The sequence below is a fragment of the Ruditapes philippinarum genome, unplaced genomic scaffold (assembly GCF_026571515.1).
Source record: "Ruditapes philippinarum isolate M1 unplaced genomic scaffold, ASM2657151v2 ctg262_1_1_1_1, whole genome shotgun sequence".
Taxonomy (NCBI): Eukaryota; Metazoa; Mollusca; class Bivalvia; order Venerida; family Veneridae; genus Ruditapes; species Ruditapes philippinarum.
In genome coordinates, this window is record NW_026857830.1 from 30,819 (window position 1) to 43,513 (window position 12,695).

General features: G+C 30.6%; 1 protein-coding gene across 3 annotated transcripts in view; it reads left to right on the plus strand.

Moving 5' to 3' along the window:
- LOC132751171 (inositol-trisphosphate 3-kinase homolog) overlaps nt 1-8,844 on the plus strand; it is a 31,363-nt gene extending 22,519 nt beyond the window's left edge. For all 3 annotated transcript variants that reach the window (XM_060741309.1, XM_060741307.1, XM_060741308.1), the window contains 5 exons: nt 1,991-2,126; nt 5,249-5,305; nt 5,968-6,141; nt 6,703-6,879; nt 7,195-8,844. In XM_060741309.1, coding sequence (XP_060597292.1) covers nt 1,991-2,126; nt 5,249-5,305; nt 5,968-6,141; nt 6,703-6,879; nt 7,195-7,269 — 619 coding nt within the window. In that variant the 3' untranslated portion in view covers nt 7,270-8,844. The remainder of the gene's footprint in view (nt 1-1,990; nt 2,127-5,248; nt 5,306-5,967; nt 6,142-6,702; nt 6,880-7,194) is intronic.
- The last annotated feature ends 3,851 nt before the right edge of the window (nt 8,845-12,695 follow it).

Genomic DNA, 12,695 nt, shown 5'->3' on the forward strand with positions numbered 1-12,695 from the left:
GGATGGTCCTTTTTCTTCTTTATTTGGTATAAAATATCCATGGATGGTCCTTTTTTTTCTTTATTTGGTGTAAAATATCCATGGATAGTCCATAAAATTTCTTCTTTATTTGGTAAAAGATATCCATCATAATAATGGTCCTTTTATATTCTAATATCTATTAATTATGTTTCATTTTCCAAGACGTAAATAGAAATAAGGAAAATGTTCATGTTTAATATACTGTAAAATCATTATTATTTGTGGGGCACGAATTTTCGTGGTTTTCGTGGGTAGGTCAATCCACGAATTTAAGATCCGACGAACTTTTATCCCAACAAATACTTCTTACCCTGTCTCTGTTCTATATATTATAAACATGCGTCGGCTTTTTTCCGGCCGATATTTCGTGAAATGAATGTAAGTACAGACAGATAACCAGGTTAGTGACATATTAAATCCGTTTGCAATATTTAAGAAACTTGAAAGAAAACTCGTATATATGTCCTCAATTTACTGCCACAAATGTCGCATATACATACTTGATCTTTGTAGTCTACTAGGACTTGATTGTGTTAACAAGAATACTTGACATAATCGAGTTAATATGGGAACCCAGGCAGTGCAATAATTAGCGCTAATAAAATTTGACAGTTTGCTCTTATTAATTTTAAATAAAAGTCTTCGATATAAATGTCGTAAGTACACAAAACTGCGATCGCTAAAACAGATTTATTGTACTTTCTTTCGTTGTTTTTAAATGCTTCAGTCTATATGAATTTTAATCAGTATTTGCGCGATTGCTATCCCGTAAACATCAAAGACACCACCGACTTTTACAAGATCCACATAAACTCGTGTTACTTACCGAAAATAATTTATATGCATGTCAATTTACACAGTCGCTGTGGCGTTGCGTGTAGTTACTGTCAAATATGTTAAGTGTAAACTTTTAAACTCGCTGGTTAAAACGTGCCAGGTGTCGCATAAATTATGCAATGTTTACATCGGCGAATTACAGGGGCAGTGTGTCCAATGGAGGTGCATATCATGTCACATAAATGTGTTAATTTCAGTCAATTATCGGCAGAAATTGTGCTGTATTAGAGTTATACCCAGAGGCAACGATTAAATTTATTGACAACAGCTGTGTGACAAGTAAAGATAATTATGTACATGTTGTAAGTAAAAATGTTCGGCGATATAGATTACTTTGCATTAGGTTACTGAATTTTTTTTTTTACAAGAAAACGAAAATCCACGAATTTAAGAACCCACGAAAATGCCCGTTTTGATAAAACCACGAACTTTCATGCCCACGAATATAAGTGAATTCGCAGTAATTAAGATACTTACAAGGAAATTGCTTACTCATGGTATCTCTTATTTCCACTGTTTGTCTCCTTTGCCCTATTTTAAATGTTATTGTGTTCATTAAATTTTCTCATCTAAATATATATGCATAAGAAGTATAATGCAAGAAAAAAAAAGTATTTTTATTGCGACTTAATGAATATGGGTATTATTTTTATGAGTTTGTTTTTGTTTGAAATTGAAACAGTGGTGGAATGTTTATCTGTGATTTACAGACTTGAAATTAAAAAATAAAAACAACTGTTGAATAATAATTTAAATCTGGCAAAGTGGTTAAAGTGGCCATTGACTAGGAATTCTGTTCACTACAAATTTAAGATCTGTTTGAATCTTGCCCAAGGCATTGAATTATTTTACACAACAAAGCTTAGATCGGTTATTTTTCTCAGAGACACACAGGTGCATAAAATATGAAATGATACGCGCAGGTACTTGAATTATGAAATATAATATAAAACCACTAAGGTTTACCTGTTCCATTAGAGCATGAAAATTGCATTTACTACAGTTACAGTATGTCTTGAAATACCGAAATGATAATGAAACTCTGCTACAAAAAGTGCTAAAATCATCAAATATAAATATGGTAAATCAAAAGAAAAATGTTTTTTTTTTAATGTAAATTATTTTATTTTAGAACATTCCTTGAATCAGAAGTATCGAACACAGCATTACGGAAAGATTTGTATGATAAAATGGTGGCACTAGATCCAGCGGCGCCAACTGACGAAGAGAGGCAGAGTCAGAGTATTACAAAATTACGATATATGCAGGTAGAAATGTCACGTTCATTCATAGTGTATTGTCACATTTATTTATAGCATAGAGTCACATTCTTTTATAGCATAGTGTCACATTAATTTATGGCTAATGTCACTTTCATTTATAGCATAGTGTCACATTCATTTATAGCATAGTGTCATTTTTATATCAGAGAGTTATATTCATTTATTGCATAGTGTCACATTCATAGCGTAGTGTTGAACTCAATTATAACTCAATGTCACATTCATTCATAACCTAATGTCACATTTATTTATAGTATAGTGTCACAGTCATTCATAGCATAGTGTCACATTCATAGCATAGTGTCACATTCATAGCATAGTGTCAGTTTCATTTACAGCATAGTGTCACATTCATTAATAGCCTGGTGTTTCATTCATTTATAGCATTGTTTAACATTCATTTATAGCATAGTGTCTCTTCCATTCATTGCATACTGCTACAGCTTTCCAAACATAATGTGACATTTCTTCAAAGCATCGTGTCACTTTCATTTGAAGCATAGTGTCACATTCATTTATTGCATAGTGTCACATTCATTTATTGCATAGTGTCACTTTCACTTATTGCATAGTGTCACTTTCATTTATAATGAACATTCATTTATATGAAATTTATATGAAAATGTCTAATTCATTCATAACTTAGTGTCACATTCATTTATAGCATAGTGTCACATTCATTTATAGCATAGTGTCACTTTCACTTATTGCATAGTGTCACTTTCATTTATTATGAACATTCATTTATATGAAATTTATATGAAAATGTCTAATTCATTCATAACTTAGTGTCTTATTCATTTATAGCATAGTGTCACATTCATTTATAGCAAAGTATCACATTCATTTATAGCATAGTATCACATTCATTTATAGCAAAGTATCACGTTCATTTATAGCATAGTGTCACCTTCTTTCAAAGCATAGTGTCACATTCATGCATAGTATAGTGTCTCATTCATTTATTGCATAGTGTCACATTCATTTATACGTCAGTGTCACTTTCACTTATTGCATAGTGTCACTTTATTTATAGAAATGTAACATTCATTTATATGAAAATGTCTAATTCATTCAAAACATTGTGTCACATCTATTTATAGCATAGTACGAGGGTTGTTCAAAAAGTAATAGGACTGGGAGTCTTGCGTATTCAAATTTCATTCAATTTAGAATATTTTCATATGTACAGCAATCGTAAAATGTTTTCTACAAATCAAACATAAGTTTTTTAATCTATTGTGCTAAACGCGCTTTTCCTTTGCTATTGAATAACCTTGGTAACACGCACCCGGCGCAGCACATAAATATAGTTATTAGAGCTAAGATCTACTTCTAATTTATTCATAAATAACAATTTGTTTTCCCTCGTATTCCATCAATACGTTGAAATATTTTAATGTGACATTATGTCCAAATTTGACGTCATTCGGACATGAAATGGCCTAATTATAAATTTTTGAACAGCAGCGGTCATAGCGTTAGATGTAGAAATATGACATTTGTTAACAAACAGAAAATGTGTGCCATCGTTAAATTTTGCCAACAGATTGACTATAATCATTCAGATACATACAAAATGATTAAATAAAAAAAGGACAATTATCCTGCCATCAGGACACTTGTTTTCAGCTGGCACAAGCAATTCAAAAACTGCAAATACAAGATCACTAACAAGAAAGGGCGAGGATGAAAGTTGAAAATTGACGGGACGTTAGTGACGTCAATTGCAAAAGCGGTACAAAAGAATCCACGGTAAACGGTACGCGAACTGTTTATCGTTGTTTGTATCTGCTACGGGTCTACTTATTCAGTTTTAACCAAAGGATTGTAAATAAGACATTTGTTATAAACACTATTTTATTGTATTTAACTAGATATACACGTAATCAATGAATTAATGTAATAGTTAACGGTAATAATTAGTAGTGTTTCCGAAAACTTGTTTTAATAAACGATAGACTGTGCTAAGTAGAAAATGATACTTTTAAATTTAGAAATATCTTTATTGTTCTGTATATAATCATATTGTTTTAAAAACATACGATGACATGAGTAAATTAATAAAATAAATTGCTTTTGCTTTAACATTTTCAGTCCTATTGAGTTCCAAGGTTACTCAAAAAACACGAGAAAACCCGGAGAATGGCCGGCTATCGGGCATTTATTTTATTTTGTTTTTTTTTAAACAGTGGAACGAGAATGTGATCGCTTTTTTTCTTGCTTCATCTCCACATATGAGGCAAAGTAAAAGCTACATGACTCATACACCTAGAGACTAGGGAGACTACTTTCAGAAAGAATGACGCTTATTACAATTTCGATTTATTTTACGACGTCATGAACGTCAATTATTGTATTGTTAGCATGCGCCGCGTTTGGAACCCCTTGTCATTTGAAAATTTCACAGAAATTTCATTTGTTTACATTTTGTTTTGATTTTTTCACTGTATATAGAGAACATGTTCCGATATTTGTCTCATGTAAAATTTTGTACGTAAATTTAAAAATGTGAACAGTAGAGCTGCAGTCCTATAACTTTTTGAACAACCCTCGTATAACGTTCATTTATAGCATAGTATCACATTCATTCATAGCAAAGTGTCACCTTCTTTCATAGCATAGTGTCACATTCATTCATTGTATAGTGTCTCATTGATTTATTTCATTATTATTTTATTATTCATTTATTAAAATGAGAAAATGAAGTGAATGGTTTGGTGTATGTCAATATAAATCTAGTGACAACCTGAAATCATGGACAGGAGATAGTGATGTAATGATGTGGCCTAGCAGTTATAATGGCTGCCTTACAACCCAGGGATGGCGGGTCCGAACCCTACTGATGTCACCACCATGTTTCCTCATATGACACCAGTACTGGTTGGTGCCAGGAAGCAGATTCAAGACTGGTTCAAATACGCTTTTAAGCTTTAATCAATCTAACAATGTATAATTATGTAAACTAAACTACTTGAGTACTTGTATGATGTAATGTTTTTCAACCGGACATTGTACAGGAATATTTTTACAATATTTCAATATAATAATACAATATAATGTCATGCCATAGTGACATTCCTTATTTGATTTATTGACTTTTTCAGTTCAGAGAAAATGAAAGTTCAACAGCGGAATTTGGGTTTCGAATAGAGGCATTGAGGGTAAATATTGTATTCTGATATTTTATAGCAATATTGTAGCATTCTTATGCCCCCCCTCTCCCATTTAAAGTGGGGTACATAAATTTGCCTTTAATTGTCCGTGCCCCTATCATGCTGTCTGGTTGTATATATTGACTAAAAATGGCATCCATGTGTTTTTAGTCACATTTCTACATTCTAAACTTATATAATATTCTATGTACTACATTGTATTTAGAATTTGGTTTCTAGTTTAACTGCAAGATCAGAAAATAATTATGTTAAAAGACATTTTTTAAGTGAAAAAAAAAATTAAGCCTATTTAAAAATACATTTATAGTTAGTAACTTTATATTATATGTCATGTTTCAAGCACCTCTGTGTCTCAATTCATATTTTATGCACCTGTGTAACACCTCATTTGACTGTAAGATTATTTTAGGGCTAGCATTATACAAATGAGACTAAAACAGTGTTGAAGCACCACACTAAATAACATAATATTATATGGGGTATATACCGGACATGACGCTTGAATGATTAAATGCTAAAATATCGCCTTTTCACCCGATGAAATGCATTCTTAATTTCTGATCATGATTTCTGCAAGCATCTAGAAGTACTGCACCAACACTGTGGGGAGTTAAATCAACATTTTACTGTGTGGTTTTGTACTATTTCAGATGTCCGGTGAAACTCCATCAACAAATCTAAAACGGGTAAAATCTAAAGAGCAAATCCATGGCATACTGTCCAAGTTTGTAAATAACAGCCGGGTTGTACAACAGGATCTGGTCCGTCGGTTGAAAGAAGTTAAACAGCATATAGAGGACTCGCCATTCTTCATGTCCCATGAGGTGAGGTTGGTTCACAGGAGGTTTTCATAGCTGTGTGAATAGGTGGTGCTAAATTCAAATCAGTTTCTCCTTATTGCTGTGTGTTTGAATCCTGTACGGGCATCGGTAGTTGTTTGGTGAAGGTCGTTGGCTTCAAACCACTTGTCCTTCAGTGTTGTAGGTTCAAATCCTACCATGGACTTTGGTTTATGTCATATGAGGAAGCTATCCAGCTAGCTTATGGAACAAGGGTGGTTCTACTCTGGTGCTTTTGTCTAATTTACAGAGGGGCACCTGAGGTCTGCCTCCACCAGTAAAGCTCCAAAGCTGCCATATGACCTACACTATGTTGGTATGACAGCAAAACAGTATTCTTTTTGTATTTCAGCTTTATTGCTTGTTCAGTAAGGAATATATGTTTTTGTATTTGCTAATGGGCTTATTGGGTGTTCATTATTAGTTAATTGTCTCTTTTTATATTTCAGCTTTATTGCTTGTTAAGTAAGGAATAAATGTCTTTGTATTTTCTAATTGGCTTATTGGTTATTCAGTAATGTTTAATTTTCTCTTTTTATATTTCAGCTTATTGGTTGTTCAGTTCTAGTTATGCACGATAAATATGATAAGTGTGGAGTTTGGGTCATAGACTTTTCTAAGACAAACCCTATTCAAGATGGCTGTGAAATTTCACATAGGTTACCTTGGCAAATAGGTAACCATGAAGATGGCTTCCTGTTTGGTTTAGATAATTTAATGCAAGTGAGTACATTTTAAAATATTATTACCGGTAAAATCAAAATTTATTATTGAGGCATGAATTTAATTTTAAATGATGTTATATCTGACAAAAGGAAATTTGATTTTTTTTTATTTGTACTCTCTTCAGACATATAAATCTATTTTCACACACATTTGCACCCTAAAGACTCTGTTTATGCATATACATCTATTTTGGGGTTTGAATCTGCACAGTCAGCAATCCTTTGATTTCTAGTCATAATTTAATAAATCTATAAAATCTTTATTTGTTGTGAAATAAAATTATAATTACTTTATGTTCCTTTTTCTTTTCAGTTTTTTTCAGATATAGAAATTAAGGAAGAATTAACAGAGAATATTGAACCTAGTCATGTGATTGCAGACAGCTGATCATTGAGTTGATGACTATTTATAGTGTCTAGTTGTATGTTAACTTCACACAGCTTCAAGGGCAGGAGGGGGACATAAGGGTACCGACAACGTTTGCTCACAGGGTTGTTCTTCATTGAAAAAAAATTGTAATGTCATAGTTTGTTTTTATATACCGGTATAATGAATAAATATCAAAAGGGGTGAAACTCCAGTTTTCAGGGTAATTAATTTGGAAAAAACAATTGAATTATAGATTGTCTATTGATACTGGTAAGCCATTGGTCTTTTTCTTACTGAAAGATCCAGTTGTTTAAGCCTGGTTATGGATTTATATACATGTTCCTGTTTTAGTGCAGGAGATTTTGGCTGGTTTGCTGTGTAAAATTTTATAGGGCAATGACAAAATAATCACAATTGTAGGCCAGTCTGCTATATAACTGAACCTGATTGGTTGAATCTTGTTCTTTTATTTGAAACTGACCAATGGCAGATGTTGTCTCTTAGACTGATCTCTAAATTTGGTCACAAATGTATCATTTTTTCCTAGAAATTGTAAAAATGTTATGAAATATTTGATGTTATATCATTAAAGAAAAGGGAAACCTTTAAATCTGTAACATGATGAATTCAAATTTTAAATACTGAACATATAATACAATATGTTGTTTTACAGTTTTAAACAGTTATAGATGTTTTTACTTATTTTTCAATGTTGAAAAGTATCTTAAAATTTTTAAGAGAAATTTTTGTATGAAAATCTTTTTTTTTTCTTTTAATATTTTATGTTTAAAGTTTTATTTTTGTTTTATTGTTGGAATTGAACATAAATAGCAAAGAAGCCTTTTCTTTTAAGTATTGTACAAAGGGTAAAAAATACAAGTCTTATAAAGATTCGCCTTTGTAGATGATATGTAAAATGTTTGATGAGATACAAAAATTATGAATTCATTGTTATATAATTTGTGTGTTCAGAAGGAAACACTCCAAGACTTTAATACTTTCATATCTTCAGTCTTTACATTATTTTTGAAAAATTCTTTAAAAATCATTGACAGGTTTTCATTTCTTTTAAAAAAAAATTCTTTCTTTTTTTCAAACTGCATGCCTCCACATCTAGAGGGGCAAACAAGTTTTTTTAAAAAAAGGTTTTTTTTCAATAATGTAAGAAATAGCTAACTATTTCCAATCCTTTTCCAATCCTTGTATGGCTTGCTTCAAATGATATGCCAAATATGGTTGAATTTTTTTAGGGTATTTTTTTACCCTATAACTGGAAGAAAAAGGACTATTTTTGCATATGTTGACTTATTTTAAGCCATTTATATGGATTGCTGATGTGTTATTTTAGTTTTAATTAATCTATTTGTGAACTTTTGAATATTCTTGTTCTTTGAAATTCTTTTATTATTTCTTTAAGTAAAAGTTGAAATGAATTTGGAGGAGTGTTGGCTGAAATATTTCTAATGCTTCATAAAAAAATGTGAAATAAATTTTAGATTTTACCTTAGATCTTAGAAAAAAAAATGTTTTATTGATTTTAAATATATTTTTCCAATCGATGTTAATAGTGTTAAAACAATTTTAGATTTTATATTCCAATAGATGAAAAACTGTTTAATGAAATTTAGATGTTATTTTCCATAAAAGAAAAAAAAATGTAATATAAATTTTAGATGTATATGTATTTTTCAACAGATGAAATACTGTTAAATAAATTTTACATATTATGTTCCAATAGATACAAAATTATTAAATGAAATTTAGATGTTATTTTTCAATACAAGGTCAAATAACTACTTCACATTTAACAATGTATGTTAAAGGTAATTACTATAATTACTCTATCAATGTGAAATTAACACCCCCGACTTAAAAGGGGTCAGTCTTATACGCGAGTTAATATAATAGTAATGTACCAAAGTTAACTTTTGCATACCAACAATTATTTATAGAGAGAATACTTAAAATTGTTAGCAAGGTGCTTTGTTTAAGATTCAACAAAAATATGTAATATTATTGAAAATACATTAAGAAATACTGTAAAAAAGATGAATGTAAATAGTTTGATAAGAAAACAAATATGGTAGCCTATTGAAGAATGATTCTTCTTTGAGACAAAAAAGTGTATATTAGGTTTACATGTATATATTAAATTTTTCCAGGAATCTGGGCCCAAAGTCTGTTTGTGTCTTGCTGACATTCACCATATTATTAATTATGCACACTAGTGCAGTAATAGGTAAACTATTTTAATAACTAATTACTGTTACTGCCCTCAGGTGACAATATGAGAAGTAAAAGAAAATTTGACAGGTTATATTGTTCATTATAAATGGTTGTATAAGCCACTAAGTGTGAGTAAAATTTGTATACAATATAATTCTTGTAGTGCACATGGCTAAATAACCGGTTTCTGCATTTTGACTTTGAAGTTCCTTAAAATTAAAATGGATTGGTCAGACTACATAATTATGCAGTATATAGTCAGGTCAGACTGCACTATCATGCTATATAGAGCCAGGTCAGACTACACAATTATTCAGTAAAGAGCCAGGTCAGACTACACAGATGTTCAGGTTGTACAGGCTCTATACTGATGGCAAAGGCTAATAACTTTTTGCTGAAGCAGGTTAACGAATAAAGAGTTGAATAAGTTAAGAAGATTTCATCAAAACTGTTGGCAGAAACAAATAGTTTTGGGCTTGACGTTGACGATGACAGTAAAGTACTGTGAAATACTCTTAATAAGTACGAGTCATTCCATGATATTATTTGTGTTCAAAATTCCATTCTTTCAAGTGTATATTTTTTTCTTACTAAATTATTAAGGTGATGCCATAAAAATATATTTTGTCTGTCTGTCTTTCTGTCTGTTCTCTATGTACAGTTAAAATGTTTGTTGTTGGAACTGGTTAAGTGTTCTGTATTTATATTTTTTTCATTATTTTGAATAATTGGTTATTGTAATAACATCAGACAGGGAATACTTTCCTAACACACACCAGTGACTTGTTTTAAATAACTAAAATCTTACATTATTGTATATAGTTATGATGTAGGACAATTATTACCTCCCCTTCTTACACTAGTAAATGGAATTTTTATATCTAGTCGGAAATTATACCCTTTTATAATGTTGATAGATTTAACCCATTTACTGCCTGAAAGAGGGATATACCTATGCCAATGACATCATAACACCATTCATGTTCATGCAACGTATACATGTCGTCTGGATATGCAGTCTAGTATTTCATGGGGGTGGGGGGGATTGTGGGTTTGGGCATTTTTTGGTCACAAATTTTTGTTCATCTTAATTTTTTCATATTCTTCCATGAAAGTATAGATTCATATATTTTATATGTGGTAAAGGTAAAAAAATATTTATGTTGTTTCAATTCTGTTTTACAGTAAATTCCCTGTATTACTTAAAAATCCCCAGATTAAAATGATAAATACTTAAGTAACAGTTTTACAACTCTGGCAGTGGGAATAGATTCAACATACAAAGAGAAAGATTTAGGAAAGAAATAGTGCCTCCTTGTCTCATACCTGTATTTCAAGATTATTAACTTTTACCCCGCTGACAGCAACAAATACTAACCATGTGAGCAGTGCAGACCAAGAGCAGTCTGCACATCCTTGAGGCCTGATCATTGTCTACTCTGTCTTCCATATAGTCAATACTTAATTAGATATTACACCAAAAAGGGTGAATAGTTATGTTTATCATTCAATTTGGACAAAAATATTATTTATTTTTTTAGGGATTTTTGAAAAATAAATACTAAATAGCTTACTGAATAGGGAACAGTGCACAGCCGGCTGATCTTTGTCTGCACTAGTTGCATGGGTGTATTCAGTTGCCACCAGTGGGCTAAGGTTTATTTTAATTTTTTTTTTTTATTCATTTTGTTAAAAAAGTTTGATTTTGCTTTTTTTTGGTCATAAATTCCATGATAATTAAAATTTGAATTTTCGCCACCTTAAAACAGTAATGGGTTTACTCCTTACATAATTTATTAGGAGTTAATCTTTTACAGCACTATGGTGAGTAGGTGACAATAATTATAATAAATGAATAAACAAACATAATCTGTTACTTCAAATCATATTCTTAGGTATTTTGTCATTTTAGTGCAGAAATGGGCTAACTCCTAATGAATTTAATAGAAGTTAACCTGTTTCTGCACTAATCTTTTTTATTTTGCCAATTTGCTCAGGACATTCTTAGTCTAAGTCTTAAGTTAATATAAGAATTTGAGGTTAATATAATATGTTCATAATAACATGTGTGTATGGTATGAATTTTGTTGGATAACTTAAGAACTATTTGTTCATCTGATGTTATTTTAAGTTATTTCATATATTGTGTTATAGATATAGAGTAGAGGTTCATTTTGAACACTTTGAGGGCGGGTGTTTTTTTTGGTAAATGACATAATTATGGCAGACAGATCTGAATAGAATGAAAATAGTTATATTTTATAGTTAGAAAAGTTTGTTCATTTAACACTACTTTACTACTTAAGTAATACATGTCAGTGTTTTATAGGTCTATCTTCTGCTGTTTCTAGCTTTTAATTTGTACAAAGCATGTTAGTGAGGTTACATTGCCACTGCATTACTTTTGCATTTAATTAATTTAATGTGAGCGATAAAAGCCCACTTTGGCCTCTTATTTTCATGACTTTTTTTCCTGCAGCATTATTATTTTAAATACAGTTTATTATAAATTTTAACTTCTTTATCTCATATCATTTTAGGAAAGCAGTTTTACTCTATGGTTTGTAATAATTTTATGATTGGTTTTTTTGTCTTTAATTTTTTTCCCCATTCATTTGATGATTTTAGTTTTGTTTGAAATTAAATACAGTATGTGAAGCTCTTCTTGATATCAAGTTTTTAATATAACAAGAAAAAGATATGGTGTAAAAAATGAAATAGACAACTCCCAATCTTATAATTTAAAATGTCTCTTAAATCAAGCATAATGTTTTTCTGTTTCATGGGGTTCTTACTAGTTGATAAGGCTTTTGTGAAATTGAAAATTGAGAGAGGAGTGTTGTTTGAAATTAGGCCAGTATTTGCATTTCTGGACCATGTGGCCACTGTGGGTTTTTTCTTTATTGAAAGCTCAAAGCATTTACTGAGGTGCTTATATAAAGTAAACTGAATTTATATATTTTTATGTGAAGTGTTTACTGAAAGATAAAAATATATGTGTATTCATACAAAACATGTCTAAGTCTTGGTGCAAAATGTGTGTATCTCTTCTTGACAAGTTACAACCATTTCACACCAAATCTTTTAGGTAACCTTTAGTTGAGTTGCTTGTTTTGACAATTGAGGTGTATGTATTCCTTAAGATTTTAAGATTGTTCATGTTTTCCTTATTTTGAATTTACTTTTAATTTTTCTAGGAGTGTTAGATATGTTTTGCT